The sequence below is a fragment of the Gossypium raimondii genome, chromosome 10, assembly GCF_025698545.1.
Source record: "Gossypium raimondii isolate GPD5lz chromosome 10, ASM2569854v1, whole genome shotgun sequence".
NCBI lineage: Eukaryota > Viridiplantae > Streptophyta > Magnoliopsida > Malvales > Malvaceae > Gossypium > Gossypium raimondii.
In genome coordinates, this window is record NC_068574.1 from 58,962,599 (window position 1) to 58,981,343 (window position 18,745).

An 18,745-nucleotide genomic window follows, 5' to 3' on the forward strand; every position below is an offset into this window, starting at 1 on the left:
AATTTCGAATTAATCTATCTAGATCAAAAACCAACTCTAGTTATAGCTTGACCCATCACAAACATATAAAAGATAATTTGAGAACATATGAGGCAACTTGTAGGTATGGTGTATATGTAATTATGTCGCAGCGTACTCAATTATATATCTAGGGTTTTTTTTTTCTTTTTGATGTGGGATTAATGACTTTAATCATGTGTCCTTAAATGACTCAGAGTTCGGAATCACGAGTGATAAAAGGCTCTGGTGTTTAACAATCAACTAGGCTCAACCAGAGCTCAGTAATCAGCTGGACGAACAGAGTAAGCGATATCAAACATTAAGCGCATAATTTCAGATTCTTTGGACTCCAGCCGAGCTAAAGCTAACATAAGAGAAAGCTATCATATCAAACGGCTCGATGCATTTGCCGAAGTATAATTTGGAAAATGTTTTGGACTGTTTTGAGGAGCTTGGGTGATGTTGGCCATTCATAACAAATATAAATTTCCCATGGTTTAAGTGCATTTGTCCTTTTGTTTCTATAGCATGCGATCTAGGGAGAGGTCGTGTTGATACTTTGAATCAATGGATGTGAAGATGGAAGGGAGTGAATTCTAAGAAAACACACCAAAGTTATTGATTTGACTAAAAAATAAAAAATGTTGTATAATTATATTAAAAATAACCCGACTCGAAATCTGACCTAGAATCCGACCCCATATAATAGAATTCTACAAACATCCCATAAAAAAAGAAGGATCTTCTTCTTTATGGCTAGACAAGAATTCTCTCTTCTCCATCTCCAGATCCGTTGATCTAATGAATCAACAATCAGCAGTATTTTGGACTGTATATTTGATTTATAATGTATTAATTAGTTCAAATGATTAATATAATTTGAAAGCATATTTTAAATCTAAAAAGTAGAATGGCTAAATTCTTGAAAATAAAAATAGAGTAACTAAGTTTTAAAGGTACGAAATAAGACCTTCAAGTATATTTTAACCTTTAATTTTTACTTTATAATTTAATACAAATAAATAACCAATCCAATGTGAAACATAAATGGATTATACTAATTATTGTAATAATTATTTTTTTAAATGTCGTTTGTGAAATTAAATAACAACGTTAAAAGGCTAATCCTTTTCACAACATGCCTATATACTCATTTAATAAATGATTTTAATATTTATATAATTCTTCATTCAACTTAATGTAGTTCAAAGTTGATTATAGGGGTGAAACTAGGAATTAATTTTTTGGATCAGATTAAATTGTATGATAGTAAAATATAATTTTATTATTTTAATAGTCTATATTTTTATAATTTTTAAAGGATTAATCAAAATTTTATTATTTGGGGTTAAAATATAATTTTACTATTATTAGTTTAAAAAAATTTAAAGGATTAACCAATGTTTGACCGATTTAGAACTAACAAATTGTCCATTGCTAAAAACATTGATCACTAAATGTGTATCCGAAGATGAACCTGAAATTGGCCAACATGTACAAGCGAGTAACTTGGAGGTTCATAACTCATCTCTCCTCAATGAAAAGGTCATTTCTTTAAGGGTTCTCCTTTTAATTTATGTTGCTTCCATTGATCTTATTCATTTGAAGTTCTTTCTTTTCCATGCATATTTCAGTTATTAACCTAATGAAATGATTTAGCGAGTTGTTTTCCTAGTTTGGAGAAGTTGCGGATTCGAATTGTGATTCGTTAGAACAAATTATTGAGTGCAAGGAGTCATTCTTGATGAGTCACATCAACATCAACTGCTCAATCTATTATGGTGAAACAGAGACGACCAAGTTTGTATTTCCCAAACTAATAAACCTCGGATTGGATAAGGTGTCGAGATTGAAAAGTTTCTACTCTAGGATGCATACCACCTAGTGGCCTTCATTGAAACAAATGGACATTATTGAATGCCCCAAAGTACAGATATTTACCCCCACAATGTCCTGAGTGTCAGGTTGGAATCTCAAACCAATAACCCTTGTTTTGCGTCAACGAGGTGAGCTCACTAACAGTTTCATACTCCATGTTCATTACTTGAGATTACCTATAAAATGCCTTTTGAAATAACTAATATTCTCACCTTCCTTTTAAATTTATGAGAAAGAAAATGGAAATTATATTCATTTTGTAGTCTAGTTCTTACTAATTGAAAACTCTTTGATCAATGTTTAATATATTCGTTGCCATCCAGGACACTTTCCCTGTACTAGAAGAACTAACACTGAAGACGAATGATATGGTGTTAACTTCTAGAGAGCTCAATGAAAAGTTAGATATTGAGGAAGTAGGGATTCCTTTGTGATGAAGTTGGCCAGCATGCTGCAACACCAGCCAACATGCAGACCATGAAGTTCGAGCAAGGCAGAAACTGCTTCTTCAAGTTCAAATGATCTAGTTCTTGTTCATTTTGTAATTTTTAGTTAATGAAATGTAATTTAGTCCACTTAGAACTATGTTAGGTAAATGATTGATGTAATTTGCAGTCATATGAGCTGTTAATGCAGCTTTGCTTGTATGCACAAGTTAATCACTTCAAGTTTCAATGTTTAGTGGTGTTAGGTAATCATTAGGTGTATGTTTACTGTTTTTGACAAGCTTAGTGCTTGATTTATGTATTGGCATTATGCCATTGTTTTTTTATGAATGAAATCAGATTATTCATCAATTTTCCTCTCCATTTTTCTTAGCTTTTCTTTCTTCTTCTTGCTCGAATTCTCTTGTTTGCTCAGCAAGCATCAAGGCTTGTTGTACAAGACACTTGCCGAGTTAGTTAATTTTGTTACAGCACCAACAATTCGTATCTAGAGCCTATTTCTTAAGGGATCTGTTATACAAATCCATGGCTTCATCAAGCTTTTCACCAGCTGCACCTCAAGTCTTCAATGGAGAAGGCTACTACATATGGGTGGTCAAAATGAAGACCTACCTGCAGGATTTCGAGCTGTGGGAGGTGGTTAACTCTGATGTTGAACTAGAGCCACTTAGAGCCAATCCAACTGTGGCTCAGATTAGACAGCATGCTGATGAGAGGACTAAGAGGGACAAGGCCATGTCTTGCATCCAGAACTCAGTGTCTGATGTGATTTTCACAAGGATTATGGCCTGTGAATCACCAAAGTAGGCCTGGGACAAGTTGAAAGAGGAGTTTCAAGGGACAGAAAGAATAAGGCAGCAACATTTGTTGAACCTGAGGAGAGATTTCGAGAATTTGAAGATGAAGGAAGAAGAAACTGTCAAACAATACTCTGACAGGATTATGGCTGTAGTTAACAACATTAGGCTCCTTGGAGAGCAGTTCAATGAAGCTAGGATAGTGGAAAAGGTTATTGCAACTCTGCCTGAGAGGTATGAGGCAAAAATCTCATCTCTCGAAGACTCAAGAGACTTGTCCAGCATCTCCCTGACAGAGTTGATCAATGCTCTATATGCTCAAGAGCAGAGGAGAGCAAGCAAACTAGAGGAGCACCAAGAAGGTGCCTTTCAGGCAAGAACAAATACTGCCTACAAAGGCAAGAAGGCCCGGAGAGACAAGCCAAGGTTTGATGCTGCAAGAAAAGAGGGTCAAACTTGCAAGCACTGTAGAAGGGCTGGTCATCCAGAAGAAAAATGTTGGTTCAATCCAGATACTGTATGTTAGCATTGTAAAAAGAAGGGTCATGTTGAGAGAGTCTATAAGAGCAAGGCCAAATCAAGGCAGAATCAGCTTCAACAGATGAAAGCTGAGGCTCGAGTAGCAAAGGAGAACAGTGACCAAGAGGAGCAGGTCTTTGCTGTGTCATGCTCAGCTGCTCAGGAAAGGCTCTCATCTGGTTGGCTCCTAGACAGTGGATGTACCAACCATATGACACCTGATGCTGCTATCTTCAAGTCCTTAGACAGAAGCTGCAGAACTAAAGTCAAGATAGGTAATGGTCACCTTATCCAAGCTGAAGGCAAGGGTGATGTGCTGATATGCACTTCCACAGGTGCCAAACTGATTTCAAATGTGCTTCTAGTGCCTGAAATTGACAGAAACCTGCTCAGCATAGCTCAATTGCTGGAGAAAGGTTATTCTGTTGTGTTCAAAGACAACCAGTGCCAAATCAGTGATCCAAGTGGATCCAAGCTGATGGCAGTCCCTATGGCTAATAAGAGCTTTGTAGTTGACTGGACAAGGGAGTCAGACATTGCCTACATAGCTACATCAGATGAATCCAAGCTTTGGCATCAAAGGCTTGAACATGCCAACTTCAGATCGATGACTCGTATGGTCAGAGAGGGCTTGGCTGAAAACTTCATCAACTCAGTGGAGCATGATGATGTATGTGAGGTATGTCAACTAGGCAAGCAGGCCAGACTCCCATTTCCCTCGAATCAAGCTTGGAGAGCCTCTGAAAAACTCCAACTGGTGCACACTGATGTGTGTGGTCCCATGAAGACTGAGTCTTTAAGTGGAAATAGGTATTTCATACTATTTATTGATGATTTCTTGAGATATTGCTAGCTTTACTTCTTGAAACAGAAATCAGAGGTGGCCTCTGTGTTTTGGAAGTTCAAGCTACTTCGCCGAGATCAAACAGTCGCAAGTCAAGACCATAAGGTCTGATAATGGGACTGAGTACACCTCAGCTCAGTTCCAAGCCTTTTGTGATAAGGCATGCATCAAACATCAGCTTACTAACATCTATACACCTCAACAAAATGGTGTAAGTGAAAGGAAGAATAGGAGCCTGATGGATATGGCTAGGTGCCTGATGATTCAGAAGAATCTGCCTAAAGCTCTATGGGCAGAAGCAGTTAACACTGCAACCTACATCCAAAACAGGCTTCCAACCAAGGCTTTGGATCATAAGACCCTATTTGAGGCCTGGTTTGGATTCAAGCCATCACTGGCTCATCTGAAGGTCTTTGGATGCATCTGTTATGCACATGTACCTGCTGTTAAAAGGGACAAATTGTCTGAAAGGGCTCGACCTGGTGTTCTGGAAGGCTATAGCACTGTCAAGAAGGGCTATAGGATCTTGGATCCTTCAACAAACAAAGTGTCAGTCAGTAGAGATGTGGCATTTGATGAAAGGTCATGTTGGAACTGGGAAAGACATGAACCTGAGGAAGTTTCAGAAGAACTTGCAGCTGATCAAGCTGAGCCAGACCAAAATGTTCCTGAAATAGACATTGATGATGAACCAGTCAGGGGAACAAGACCATTGGCTGAGATTTATGAAAGGGCTCATGTAGCCATAGCTGAACCAAGCAACTTTGAAGAGGTCAAGCTCAAGCAAGGATGGAAGGTGCAATGGTCGAGGAGATCAGCATGATTGAGAAGAACCAGACTTGGGAATTGGTTGAAATGCCAGTCAAAAGGAAGGTAATTGGGGTGAAATGGGTGTACAAAGCCAAGCAGAATGTTGATGGAACCTTGAACAAACTGAAAGCAAGGTTAGTTGTCAAGGGATTCAGTTAGAAATATGGCCTAGACTACCTAGAGACCTTTACACCAGTGGCCAGGCTTGACACCATCAGACTGCTGATTGCCTTAGTAGCACAGCTCGAATGGAAGATCCATCAACTCGATGTGAAGTCAGCTTTTTTGAATGGCTTCTTAAACGAAGACATTTATGTTGAATAACCACAAGGGTTTGAGATAGCTGGCAGAGAGCATATGGTCTACAAACTGAAGAAGACCCTATATGGCTTGAAACAGGCTCCAAGGGCCTAGTATAGCAGAATCGATGGCTACTTGATTGACTTGGGATTCGATCGAAGCAAGAGTGAGCCAACACTGTATGTTAAGAAAGAAGGGGCACAAACGCAGCTCATTGTGTCCCTGTATGTTGATGACCTGCTGGTGACAGGAGGAGATCGAACAGTGCTGGTCGATTTCAATACCAAGATGCAGGAAGTGTTTGAAATGTCTGATCTAGGTGAGATGTCCTATTTTCTTGGAATAGAGGTAAAACAAACACGGAATGGGATATTCCTAAGTCAGAAAAGCTTTGCTACAAAGATTCTGACCAAGTTCTCCATGCAAAACAGCAAGGCAACTAAAACACCTGTTGTTGTTGGAGAGAAACTATAGAGCCAAGGTGATTTTGAGAAGGTTTGTGAAACTACCTACAGAAGTCTAGTTGGTTGTTTGCTATACTTAACTACCACTAGGCCAGACATAATGTATGTTGTAGGATTGCTCTCAAGATTCTTGCATTGCTGCAATGAGAAGCATTTACAAGCTACAAAAAGAGTGCTAAGATATGTCAAAGGCACTTTAAGCTATGGTTTGAAATACAGCAAGGAAGGAAATTTGAAGCTGGTTGGCTATACTGATAGTGACTCGGCTGGCTCGATAGATGATATGAAAAGTACCTTAGGGTATGCTTTCAACCTTGGTTCAGCTATGTTCTGCTGGAGTTCGAAGAAGCAAAGCCCGGTGGCTCAATCTACTGCTGAAGCAGAGTATGTGGCAGCAGCAAGTGCTGTCAACCAAGCCATTTGGCTAAGAAAAATCATGAATGACTTGAATATGAGTCAAAAGGAAGCAACAGAGATTTACTCTGACAACCAATCTGCTGTTGCTATTGCCAAAAATCCTGTGTTCCATAGGAGAACAAAGTATTTTAGTATCAACTCAATGTTGTTCGAGAAATGGAGGAAGCAATAGAAGTCAGGCTGATTCATTGCAAGACTAATGATCAAATTGCTAATATTTTGACTAAGGCTCTTAGTGCAACTAAGTTCGAATTTTTAAGGAAGAAGTTAGGAGTTAGCAGCATGCTAACCAAGGAGGAGTGATGAAGTTGGCCAGCATGCTGCAACACCAGCCAACATGCAGACCATGAAGTTCGAACAAGGCAGCAGCTGCTTCTTCAAGTTCAAATGATCTAGTTCTGGTTCATTTTGTAATTTTTAGTTAATGAAATGTAATTTAGTCCACTTAGAACTATGTTAGGTAAATGATTGATGTAATTTGAAGTCATATGAGCTGTTAATGCAGCTTTGCTTGTATGCACAAGTTAATCACTTCAAGTTTCAATGTTTAGTGGTGTTAGGTAACCATTAGGTGTATGTTTACTGTTTTTGACAAGCTTAGTGCTTGATTTATGTATTGGCATTATGCCATTGTTTTTTATGAATGAAATCAGATTATTCATCAATTTTCCTCTCCATTTTTCTTATCTTTTCTTTCTTCTTCTTGCTCGAATTCTCTTGTTTGCTCAGCAAGCATCGAGGCTTGTTGTACAAGACACTTACCGAGTCAGTTATTTCTGTTACAGCACCAACACTTTGGGAGATGAACACAAGGGATGCAAGTTGCTGTTAACTTCTAGAGAGCTCAATGTTTTAGTAAATGGGATGGATGCTCAGAAAAATTTTTCCATTGGGGTTTTAAATGAAAAGGAAGCTTGGGACCTGTTCAATAAGATGGCTGGCAACTGTGATGAAAGTTGCGATTCGAAGCCTATAGCTATGGAGGTAGCCAAAAAATGTGCAGGATTGCCAATAGCCATTGCGACAGTTGCAGGGGCTTTGAGAAACAAAAGGTTGTTTGAATGGAAGAATGCTTTACGAGAACTGGACAGGCCTTCATCAAGCAACTTCACGGGGATAATTGCGGCATATTCAGCTATAGAATGGAGTTTTAATTATTTAGAAAGCGAGGAAGTTAAGCTGACTTTCTTGCTTTGTAGTGTAATAGGCCATAATGGTCTTGTTGAGGACTTGGTAAGATATACTCTAGGTTTGGGTTTATTTGATGGTGTCAAAACTACGGAAGAAGCTAGAAATAAAGTATTGACGGTTGTGGCTAATCTCAAAGCGTCTGCCTTGTTGCTTGATAGTTATAATGATGAGCGCTTTGATATCCATGATGTTGTTTGGAATGCTGCTTTAGCTATTCAATTGAAGGACTATCATATGCTTGTTTTGAGAGATCATGTTCCAAAGGAGTGGTCCGATAAGGAGAAAATGAATTGGTGGAGTGTGATCAGCTTACGTTGTCCTCAGATTATAGCTAACCTTCCTAAGGAGATGGAGCGTTCAGGTCTTTCCTTCTTCCATATGCCCGCTGCAGTTAAAATTCCTTCCAACTTTTTCAAGCAAACCGAAGGCCTCAAAGTCTTAGATTTGTTCGGAATGCAGTTTCCATCCCTACCTGAATCAATTATTCACCTCACGGACCTTCGCATGTTGTGTCTAAAAGAATGTGCAGTTGATGACATAACCATCCTTGGAGAGCTCAAGAATTTAGAAATCCTCGACCTTTCTAACTCAGGTATCAAAGAACTACCTATGGAGATGGCACAATTGACTCAATTAAGGTTGTTAGATTTGAGTTGGTGTATAGAACTCGAAATCATCCCACCAAATGTCTTATCAAGTTTGTCTAAATTAGAAGAATTATATATGGGTGGAAGCTTTGTTGAATGGGAAAAGGAAGGAGTAGTTGAAACTGAGAGGAAAAATGCAAGCCTTGACGAATTAAGCAGTTTGCCCAGTCTAACTACTTTATATGTTCATATTCTTGATGCTCAAATGATTCCAAAGCATCAATTCGTTGAGACATTGGACAAATACAATATTTGTGTAGGTGATTATAATAGGTTTGTATGGGTCCAAAATCATGAATGTTCAAGAACATTGAAGCTCAAGCTATGTACAAACATTTATTTGGAGAATGGGTTGAAAATGTTGCTGATAAAAACTGAAGACTTGCGCTTAGAGGGACTTGAAGGCATCAAGAATGTACTTGTGGAGTCAAATAATGGGAAAGATCTTCCACATTTAAAGTGACTTCATGTCAAAAATGGTATGCATGTCCAATATATCAAAATGGACAAAATTGGGTTTTCTGAATTATGCTTCATCAAACTTAAAAATCTACCGCAACTCATTAGCTTTTGCTCTCAAGACGAAAGGTGTTCCATGAGTTCCAAGCCCCTACCACTTTTCAACAAACAAGTATTTGCTTGGCTTTATTCATATTTTCTTATACAATTTTTATTTATATGCCCACTGTTTCGTAATACTTCTAATAATAAAAATAAATAATATTATGTAATAGTTTTCGGGGATTCGAACTAAAATTATCTTTCAAATCGAAAATCATATTTCCAAATTTATGTTACATACCATCTTTCCCTTTCCCCTCCTTTTAGATTTTTAAGAGAAAAAAAGAATTGTGTGTAAATATGTGCATTTTTTTTCCATCACTTGGAAAGCTTGTAATTGTGTTCCATTAACACCAAAATAATATGGCACAACCAGACATGTCATTGGATTACGAATTTGAGGAGCTTGATCATCAAAGAATGTGGCAAGTTGGAGCATCTGTTATCACCCTCTCTCGCTAGAAGTCTGGTGCAGCTCCAATGCTTTAGGATAGAGGATTGCAAGTGCTTAAGGGACATAATACTTATAGAGGAAATTGAAGAAGAAAGGAAAGATGTGATTTGTTTCCCTCGATTAAACTCCTTGTGTATAGATGGTCTTCCAAACCTCATCTTCTTCAGCTCAGGAAACCATAAAATCGAGTTCCCATTGTTGGAAGAGCTATGGATTGAGCGTTGCCCCAATTTTATAGAATTCATTAGTCAGAGTAGCAATGAGTCTGGCATGCACGCTCTCTTCAGTGAGAAGGTGATTTATTTCATTACTCTTACGCTCTTATATAATTCTGTTGATTTGTCCTTGTTATTTTGTCTGGCATTATATGAGCTAACTTTTTTACTGGCACGAATTATATATAGGTTGCATTTCCTAGGTTGGAAAAGATGTCAATCAACAAGTTGAGAAATGTGAAAATGATGTTTCATAATGACTTTGCACCAGGTTCTTTTCAAAATCTACTAAAAATAAGAGTTGAGAGATATGGGAGTCTGAAAAATCTATTTCCAGTGTCAATAGCCCAACATCTTCCACAACTTGAACATTTACGCATCACTAATTGTGGAGTGGAGGAGATTGTATCGAAAGGGGAAGGAGTGGAGGAGCAGCCTGTGAGGTTTGAGTTTTCGCAAGTGTCTTCCCTTGAGGTTACATCCCTAAAAGAGCTCAAATGTTTCTATGAAGGGCAACATACAATAGTCTGGCCCCTGTTGAACAAAATTGAAAACAGATTGTTCTGCTTTGCTAAAGATAGTGGCTTCGGAACATCTTAGATTAATCCAAGGAAATGAGCAGCCAGTTTTGTTGGTTGAAGAGGTATGTATATCATGACAACTATATTTCTTTTCATGATTTAAGCCACCGTCACATTCATCTAATTTGGATTGGTTTGATTTTATATTGATTTTGTTGAGATTTAATCATCGATATCAAACACCAAAATTGTAGATCTTATGTTCTTTTTAAGCATATAGATCAACATTGTGCCTAACTTGTTTATGTTTAATTGGTTTCAAGGTCATTCCCAATTTAGAGGAACTTGAGTTATTAAATTTTGGTGATATGGACCAGTTTCCACCAGCCTTGTTTCAAGATATTAAAGTGATTGTAGTGCGTGGTGGCTCTCGATCTTCTATATTTCCTTTCGTTCGAAGATTTTACAATTTGGATAGTTTTAAGCTTTGTGATTTTGATTTCAAATACGTAGTCCCTTGTAAAGGAGACGTTGGGACTCTCACACCAATTAGAAATCTGATACTGGATCGTGCCATGAATCTTAATCATATATGGAGGAAAGATTCGGAGTTTGACCATATTCTTTCTAATCTCCAAAAACTCGAAGTTTGGGAATGTGATGATTTGATAAATATTACAGTCTCCTCCTCATCTTTGCAAAATCTCACAACTTTGAAAGTGTCATCTTGTCAAATGATGACAAACTTAGTTACACCCTTAGTGGTTAAGAATCTTGTGCAATTAACGAGAATGAGGGTGACGGGGTGCACTAAAATGACAGACATAGTGGGAAATGGGGGAGACTGCCATCAGACAATAGTTGTGAGTAAATTGAAATGTTTAGAACTACGCTATTTACAGAGCCTCACAAGCTTTTGTTCAAGGAATTACACCTCCAACTTCCCTTGTTTGGAAGAATTAGTTGTGGAACGTTGTCCTAGATTAAAGACCTTTACTGAAGGAGTTTTAAGCACCCCACAGTTACAAAGAGTAAAACAGTCGAGTTGCCGTGAGAAATGGAGTTGGGCAAGTGACTTAAATACCACCATACAACAGCTCTACACGGAAAAGGTACAAAGTTATTATTAAGTTCATAAAACTAGTTAGCTTCTTCCTGTCCTAGTACAATTAATTTTATTAATACTTCATTAATCATTGAAGAGTGTTTATCGTTATTTTGTTATTGTTTGCATTTTCTATTTGTGATTGCCATCTACTGGAATAATATTATAATTTTTTTTTAGGATGAATTCTATGACGGATAGGATTTGGACATCTCTGACACAATTCCCAAGTCAATAGAAATATGGATTAGAAACCCTCAAGAAATTTTGGGCTTCAAAAACCTTGTTTCGTTGCATTTTTATAAATGTAGTAGCTTGAAGTACATATTTACTTCATCTATGCTTTTGAGCCTCAATCAACTACAAGTGATAAAAGTAAAAGAATGCAGTTCAATGGAACAAGTGGTTAGGGAGGAAGCAATGACAAATAAATTCACATTTCTTGCACTCTTCTCCATAAGAATTGAGTTGTGTTCCAACTTGACAAATTTCTATTTGGGAAGTCAAGCTCTTGAATTTCCAGAGCTGAGAAATATCACGATAGCTGAGTGTCCAAAAATGACTACATTTTCTTCCTCAGTTTCAAGAGGAAGTGGAGATGCAAGTGAAAACGTGGTTGGCGAGGGGGGCATCTATGATAACCCTGCAATATTTTTCAGCAATAAGGTAAGTTTAGTATTCAATATTTATCTGCACAACTTATTTCACATTTTCCTTTTATTTGATTAATTTATATGAGTGTGTCTGGTCTATATATATATATTAGAATTAATGTCACGTGATACGTGTTGTATAAATAAATATACGTAATACGTGATAAATATTAATAAATAAGATAATATTTTTAATTTGAAGTTTAAAGTATAAATAAATATATAAAATAAGAATAAAGGAAAACTTAAAAGTGAAATACTAATAAACAATAAGAATTTAAGAGAAGTTTTAAAGTTTTAAAGTTGGAGAGTTAAATAAATTATCAATGCCTAACTCTTTTTAAGGTAACTCATTAAATAACTTAAGTAATTAATGTAAATCAGTAATGGAAACTACATAAATATGTGAGTCCAACTTAATTAGAAACAAGCATATTTCCTGTCGAATCGCATCAATAATAATCATTCAACAATCATTATAGTATATATGAAAGCTCCAAGTTGTATAGAAAAAGGCTTCTTTCTTTAAAAAGAAAAAATAAAATAAAATTTTGCTTTAGGTTAGATTTATGCTGCTGAACATTTCATCTAAGTAAAAAAGGTCTACGTCTGCTAGCTATATTTGTTGGAACATTTGGCAGCAGCAAAAGAAGAGAACAGAGAGCATAACAATGAAGCAAGGTGCAAGAAGTATTTTTACTTGCTCACAAATGTGCAGTAAGGGAGCTTATGGCTGATAGCCTATTCAGCTCATTCATTCAACTAGAAAAAACATACATTTATAGTCAAATACAGCAGCATCTGGAATTGTCCTTCGTTAACATTCATGAGATATGGCACCACCCATCCTCCCCATCTGTCGGATGCCTAAATTCCTTGCAAGTGAAGAGGTGTCACAATTTGAAATACCTGTTCTAGTCTTTCTTGGTAAAAGATCTTGTGCAACTATTACGCCTTGAAATTTTGGACTGTAATATGATGGAACAAGTAATATTCACGGATGGATTGGTTGAAGAACATCAAGGGAGGAATCAGATGTTTTTCTCTGAACTAGAATTGCTGTGGCTAAAAGACCTTCCAAAACTCACAAGTTTCTGCTTTGAGAATTACTTTGAATTCCAATGTTTGACAGATTTAGAACTAACAAATTATCCATTGCTAAAAACATTCATCACTAAATGTGTATCCGAAGATGAACCTGAAATTGGCCAACATGTACAAGCGAGTAACTTGGAGGTTCATAACTCATCTCTCCTCAATGAAAAGGTGTTGGTGTTAAGAGGAAACAGCAAGCTGATTTGAGCTTGCTTGGACAGCAAGTGTCGAGCCTTGCTGAAGAAACAATCGAAGAGGAAAGAAAAAAAAATATGCAATGGAAAACAGAAAAGAAAGAGATAAATTTGAATGAAAATGAGCTGAAGCTTTCATTAACAACAAAATGAGGCATTAAGCCATTACATATATTAGTCAACTTGGAAAGTAAAACTTGCAAACAAGTAAACACCTAATCAGTCACCTAACCCCACTAATTTACATTGAAACTTGCAAGATTAACTTGCTTACATAGCTTTGTTGATTTTCAGTCAATCAACATCAAAACATTTACCTACTAAGTTCAAAATGAACTAGATTACAAAAGAATTACATGAGAACTAAATGTAGTAAGTAAACTAGCAACTTCTAGCTTCAGTTGCTGCACAGCAAGGCTCGAATGCCTGCTACGTTTTCTTTTTGCATGGCCACATTTGCATGGGAAGCTGATTGCATGGGAACTAACTTTAACACTCCTCCTTAGTTTCTATGCTGGTAACACCTAGCTTTCCTTTTAATTTAACAAACCTTGACACATTGAGTGCCTTGGTAAAGATGTCTACAATTTGCTCCTCCGAATTGCAATGAACCAGCTCGATTTTATGAGCTTGTTCCATCTCCCTTGTAACATGTAACTTGATATTGAAGTGCTTGGTTCTGCCATGGAAGATGGGATTCTTTGCAATTGCAACAGCAGATTTGTTGTCACAGTAAATCTCTGTTGCTTCTTCTTGGTTTTGGTTTAAATCAGCCAAGATTTTTCTAAGCCATATGACTTGATTCACAGCAGATGCAGCAGCAACATATTCAGCTTCTGCTGTTGATTGTGCCACCAGACTCTGTTTCTTAGAACTCCAGCAAAACATGCATGAGCCAAGGCTAAAAGCATATCCAGATGTGCTCCTCATGTCATCACTCGATCCAGCCCAATCACTATCGACATAGCCTATTAACTTCATGTTTTCAGCTCTTTTGAGCATCACACCATGGTTAATGGTGCCTTTGATGTACCTAAGTACTCGTTTAGCTACTTGAAAATGCAGATTGTTGCAGCAATTCATGTATCTGGATAGCACACTAACTGCAAACATAATGTCGGGCCTTGTTGCAGTCAAATACAATAGACTATCAATGAGACTCTTGTACATAGTCTCACAAACAGGTTCACCAGTTTCCTGCCTTGATAGCTTCATTCCAACAGCCATTGGTGTGCTTGTTGGCTTGCAGTTCTTCATTGAGAACTGTTTAAGACTTTCATAGCAAAGGAACTCTGGCTGAGAAAGATTCCATTTGCTGTTTGCTTCACTTCCATCCCTAGGAAGTAATTCATTCTGCCTAGATCAGACATTTCAAACATCTTCATCACTTTCCTCTTGAAATCATGCAGCATGTTCTTGTCTCCTCCAGTTACCAACAAATCATCAACATAAAGTGACAGGATAAGCTGAGTTTCAGCTTGATTTTTCTTCACGTACAATGTTGGTTCACTGGGGCTTCTCTCGAACTCCAAACTGAGCAAGTAAGAATCAATTCGAGCGTACTAGGCTCGAGGAGCCTGCTTCAGGCCATACAAGGCCTTTTTCAGCCTATACACCATGTGTTCCTTGCCAGTGACTACAAATCCTTGAGGCTGTTCGATGTAGATCTCTTCTTCTAGGAAACCATTGAGAAATGCAGACTTCACATCAAGTTGATGAATGGTCCACTAATGTTGAGCAGCCAAGGCAACTATCATTCTGACTGTGTCAAGTCTGGCTACTGGTGCAAAAGTCTCCAGGTAGTCCAAACCATACCTTTGGCTAAATCCTTTGACAACAAGCCTAGCTTTTAGCTTGTTCAAACTGCCATCTGCATTCTATTTTGCTCGATAGACCCATTTTACTCCAATGGTATTCTTTCTAGCAGGTTTATCAACTAGCTCCCATGTCTGGTTCTTCTCAATCATGTTGATTTCATCAGCCATAGCCAGTTTCCAACCTTCATCTGCTTCAGCCTCTTCAAAACTGCTAGGTTCAGCTATAGCAACCTGTGCCCTTTCATAAATTTCATCCAAAGACCTTGTGCCTCTTACAGGCACATCATCAACATTCATCTCAGGACCAAACTGCTCGAGTTCAGCTTGATCAGGCACTAGGTCTTCTGAAGCAGCTTCTGGTTCACTCTTTTCCCAATTCCAGCAAGCTTTTTCATCAAAGATGACATCTCTGCTCACCTGGACTTTGCTTGTCAAGGGATCAAGAACCCTGTAGCCCTTCTTAACTGAGCTATAGCTTATTAGGACACTTGGTTGAGCCCTTTCAGAGAGCTTGTCTCTTATTGCTGCTGGTATTTGTGCATAGCATAGACAACCAAACACTTTTAGGTGTGCCAAGGAAGGCTTGAATCCAAACCAAGCCTCGAAAGGTGTCTTAGATGCAAGAGCTTTGGTAGGAAGCCTATTTTGAAGGTAGACAGCAGTGTTTACTGCCTCAGCCCACATGGTCTTAGGCAGTTTCTTCTCAAACAGGAGACATCTGGCCATATCCATCAGACTTCTGTTCTTTCTTTCAGATACCCCATTCTGCTGAGGTGTGTAGACATTTGTAAGCTGGTGTTTGATGCCAGCATCATTGCAAATGGCTTGGAACTGAGCTGAAGTGTACTCAGTGCCATTGTCTGACCTTATTGATTTCAGCTTGCAACCTGTTTCTGTTTCTACAGCAGTTTTAAACTTCACAAACACTTGAGCTACCTCAGACTTGTGTTTCAAGAAGAAAATCCAGCAAAACCTTGTAAAATCATCAATGAAGAGGATGAAATACCTGTTATTGCTGAGTGATTCAGTCCTCATAGGTCCACATATATCAGAGTGCACCAGCTGCAATCTTTCAGTGGCTCTCAATGCTGAGTTTGTTGGGAATGGTAGTCTTGCCTGTTTTCCTATCTGGCACACTTCACACACATCATCATGCTCCACTGAGTTGGTGAAGTTCTCTGCCAAGCCTTCTTTGGCCAATCGAGCCATTGACCTGAAGTTGGCATGCCCAAGCCTTTGATGCCAGAGCTTGGAATCATCTGTGGAGGCTGTGTATGCTGACTTTGAGTCATTTGGCCAATGAACCTCAAAGCATTTATCAGTCATTGTGACTGTCATAAGGCTTGATCCACTGGGATCAGCAATGTGGCAATGTTTGTCTTTAAACACAACTGAATAACCCTTCTCAAGCAGTTGAGCTATGCTGAGAAGGTTTCTGTCAATCTCAGGTACTAACAGGACATTCGAGATGACTTTGTTGCCTGTAGAGGTGCATATCAGCACTTCTCCTCTTCCTTCAGCTTTTATAAACTGACCATTTCCAACCTTAACCTTGGTTTTACAGCTTCTGTCCAAGGTTTTGAACAAAGATGCATCTGGTGACATGTGGTTGGTGCAGCCACTGTCCAATAGCCACCCTTTTGAGCATTTCTTCTCAGCAGCTAAGCATGACACAGCAAAGACCTGCTCTTCTTGGTCACTACTGTCTTCAGCCACTTGAGCTTCAACCTTTGGCTACTGAAATTGGTTCTGCCTTGGCTTGGTTCTGTTTTTGCAAACTCTTTCAACATGGCCTTTCTTCTTGCAGTGTTGACATACTGCATCTGGCCTAAACCAGCATCTATCCTCTGGATGTCCAGGTTTCTTACAATATCTGCAGGGCTGATCATTGCTCCTTGCATCATCAGGCTTAGGCCTACTTTTCCAAGGCTTTTTGCCTCTTTGAGCATTGGTGCTCGAGGTCTCTCTTGTCTTGGCTTGAAATGCACCTTTCTGGTGGTCTTCAGCTCTGCTAGCTCTCCTTTGTTCCTGAGCATAGAATGTGTTGACAAGCTCAGTCAAAGAGATGCTAGCAAGGTCTCTTGAGTCCTCTAAGGAGGATATCTTTGCCTCATATCTCTCAAGCAAAGTGGAGAGGATTTTCTCCACTATTCTTGCCTCATCAAAGTGCTCACCAAGGAGCCTTATGTTGTTAACCACTGCCATGATTCTATCTACATACTGCTTCACTGTTTCTTCTTCCCTCATCTTCAGATTCTCGAAATCCCTTCTCAAATTTAGCAGCTGCTGTTGCCTTGTCCTTTCTGTACCTTGAAACTCCTCTTTGAGCTTATCCTAAGCCTGTTTTGGAGTCTCACAGGCCATAATTCTGGTGAAGATGATATCTGACACACAATTCTGAATGCATGACATAGCTTTATGCCTTTTGGTCCTCTCATCAGCATGTTGCCTAATCGAGCTACTGTGGGATTGGCCCTCAGTGGTGCTGGCTCAGCATCTGTGTTGACAACTTCCCACAGATCAAAGGCCTGCAGGTAAGTCTTCATCTTTACCAGCCATATGTGGAAGCCTTCTCCATTGAAGACTGGTGGGGCTGCTGGTGAAAATCCTGAAGAAGCCATTCAGGTTCCTTGGTTTAAAGCAACAGGTCCACTAAGACAAAAGCTCTAGATACCAATTGTTGGTGTTAAGAGGAAACAAAGAAGTCGATTTGAGTTGCTTGGACAAGAAGTGTCGAGCCTTGCTGAAGAAACAATCGAAGAGGAAAGAAAAAAATATGCAATGGAAAACAGAAAAGAAAGAGATAAATTTGAATGAAAATGAGCTGAAGCTTTCATTAACAACAAAATGAGGCATTAAGCCATTACATATATTAGTCAACTTGGAAAGTAAAACTTGCAAACAAGTAAACACCTAATCAGTCACCTAACCCCACTAATTTACATTGAAACTTGCAAGATTAACTTGCTTACATAGCTTTGTTGATTTTTAGTCAATCAACATCAAAACATTTACCTACTAAGTTCAAAATGAACTAGATTACAAAAGAATTACATGAGAACTAAATGTAGTAAGTAAACTAGCAACTTCTAGCTTCAGTTGCTGCACAGCAAGGCTCGAATGCCTGCTACGTTTTCTTTTTGCATGGCCACCTTTGCATGGGAAGCTAATTGCATGGGAACTAACTTTAACAAAAGATTATTTCTTTACGGGTTCTCCTTTTAATTTATGTTGCTTCGATTGATCTTATTCACGGGTTCTCCTTTTAATTTATGTTGCTTCGATTGATCTTATTCATTTGAAGTTCTTTCTTTTCCATGCATATTTCAGTTATTAACCTAATGAAATGATTTAGCGTGTTGTTTTCCTAGTTTGGAGAAGTTGCGAATTGAATTGTGATTCGTTAGAACAAATTATTGAGTCAGAAGGAGTCATTGCTTGATGAGTCACATCAACATCACCGCTCAATCTATTATGGTGAAACAGAGACGACCAAGTTTGTATTTCCCAAACTAGTAAACCTCGGATTGGATAAGGTGCCGAGATTGAAAAGTTTCTACTCTAGGATGCATGCCACCCGTGGCCTTCATTGAAACGAATGGCCATTATTGAATGCCCCAAAGTATGAGATATTTACTCCACAATGTCCCGAGTGTCGTTGGAATCTCAAGCCAACAACCCTTGTTTTCCGTCAATGAGGTGAGCTCACTAACAGTTTCATACTCCATGTTCATTACTTGAGATTACCTATAAAATGCCTTTTGAAATAACTAATATTCTCACCTTCCTTTTAAATTTATGAGAAAGAAAATGGAAA

The 18,745-nt window shown here is 38.3% G+C and overlaps 2 protein-coding genes across 2 annotated transcripts in view; both read left to right on the forward strand.

Annotated features, from left to right (window-relative positions):
• Positions 1 to 18,745, forward strand: part of LOC105775681 (uncharacterized) — a 139,905-nt gene that overhangs the window by 22,792 nt on the left and 98,368 nt on the right. The window lies entirely within an intron of this gene.
• On the forward strand, positions 10,464 to 11,912 carry LOC105775684 (uncharacterized). The gene is made up of 2 exons (XM_052621581.1): positions 10,464 to 11,176; positions 11,350 to 11,912. The coding sequence occupies exons 1-2, from the start codon at positions 10,640 to 10,642 to the stop codon at positions 11,368 to 11,370; spliced, it is 558 nt and encodes a 185-aa protein (XP_052477541.1). The 5' UTR covers positions 10,464 to 10,639; the 3' UTR covers positions 11,371 to 11,912.

What these genes read in the sequence shown, in the direction of transcription:
- LOC105775684 (XM_052621581.1), top strand. Translation starts at nt 10,640, where the DNA reads ATGAATCTTAATCATATATGGAGGAAAGATTCGGAGTTTGACCATATT. An exon ending in AACAGCTCTACACGGAAAAG is followed by an intron (nt 11,177 to 11,349) that starts GTACAAAGTTAT and finishes ATTTTTTTTTAG; the next exon opens with GATGAATTCTATGACGGATA.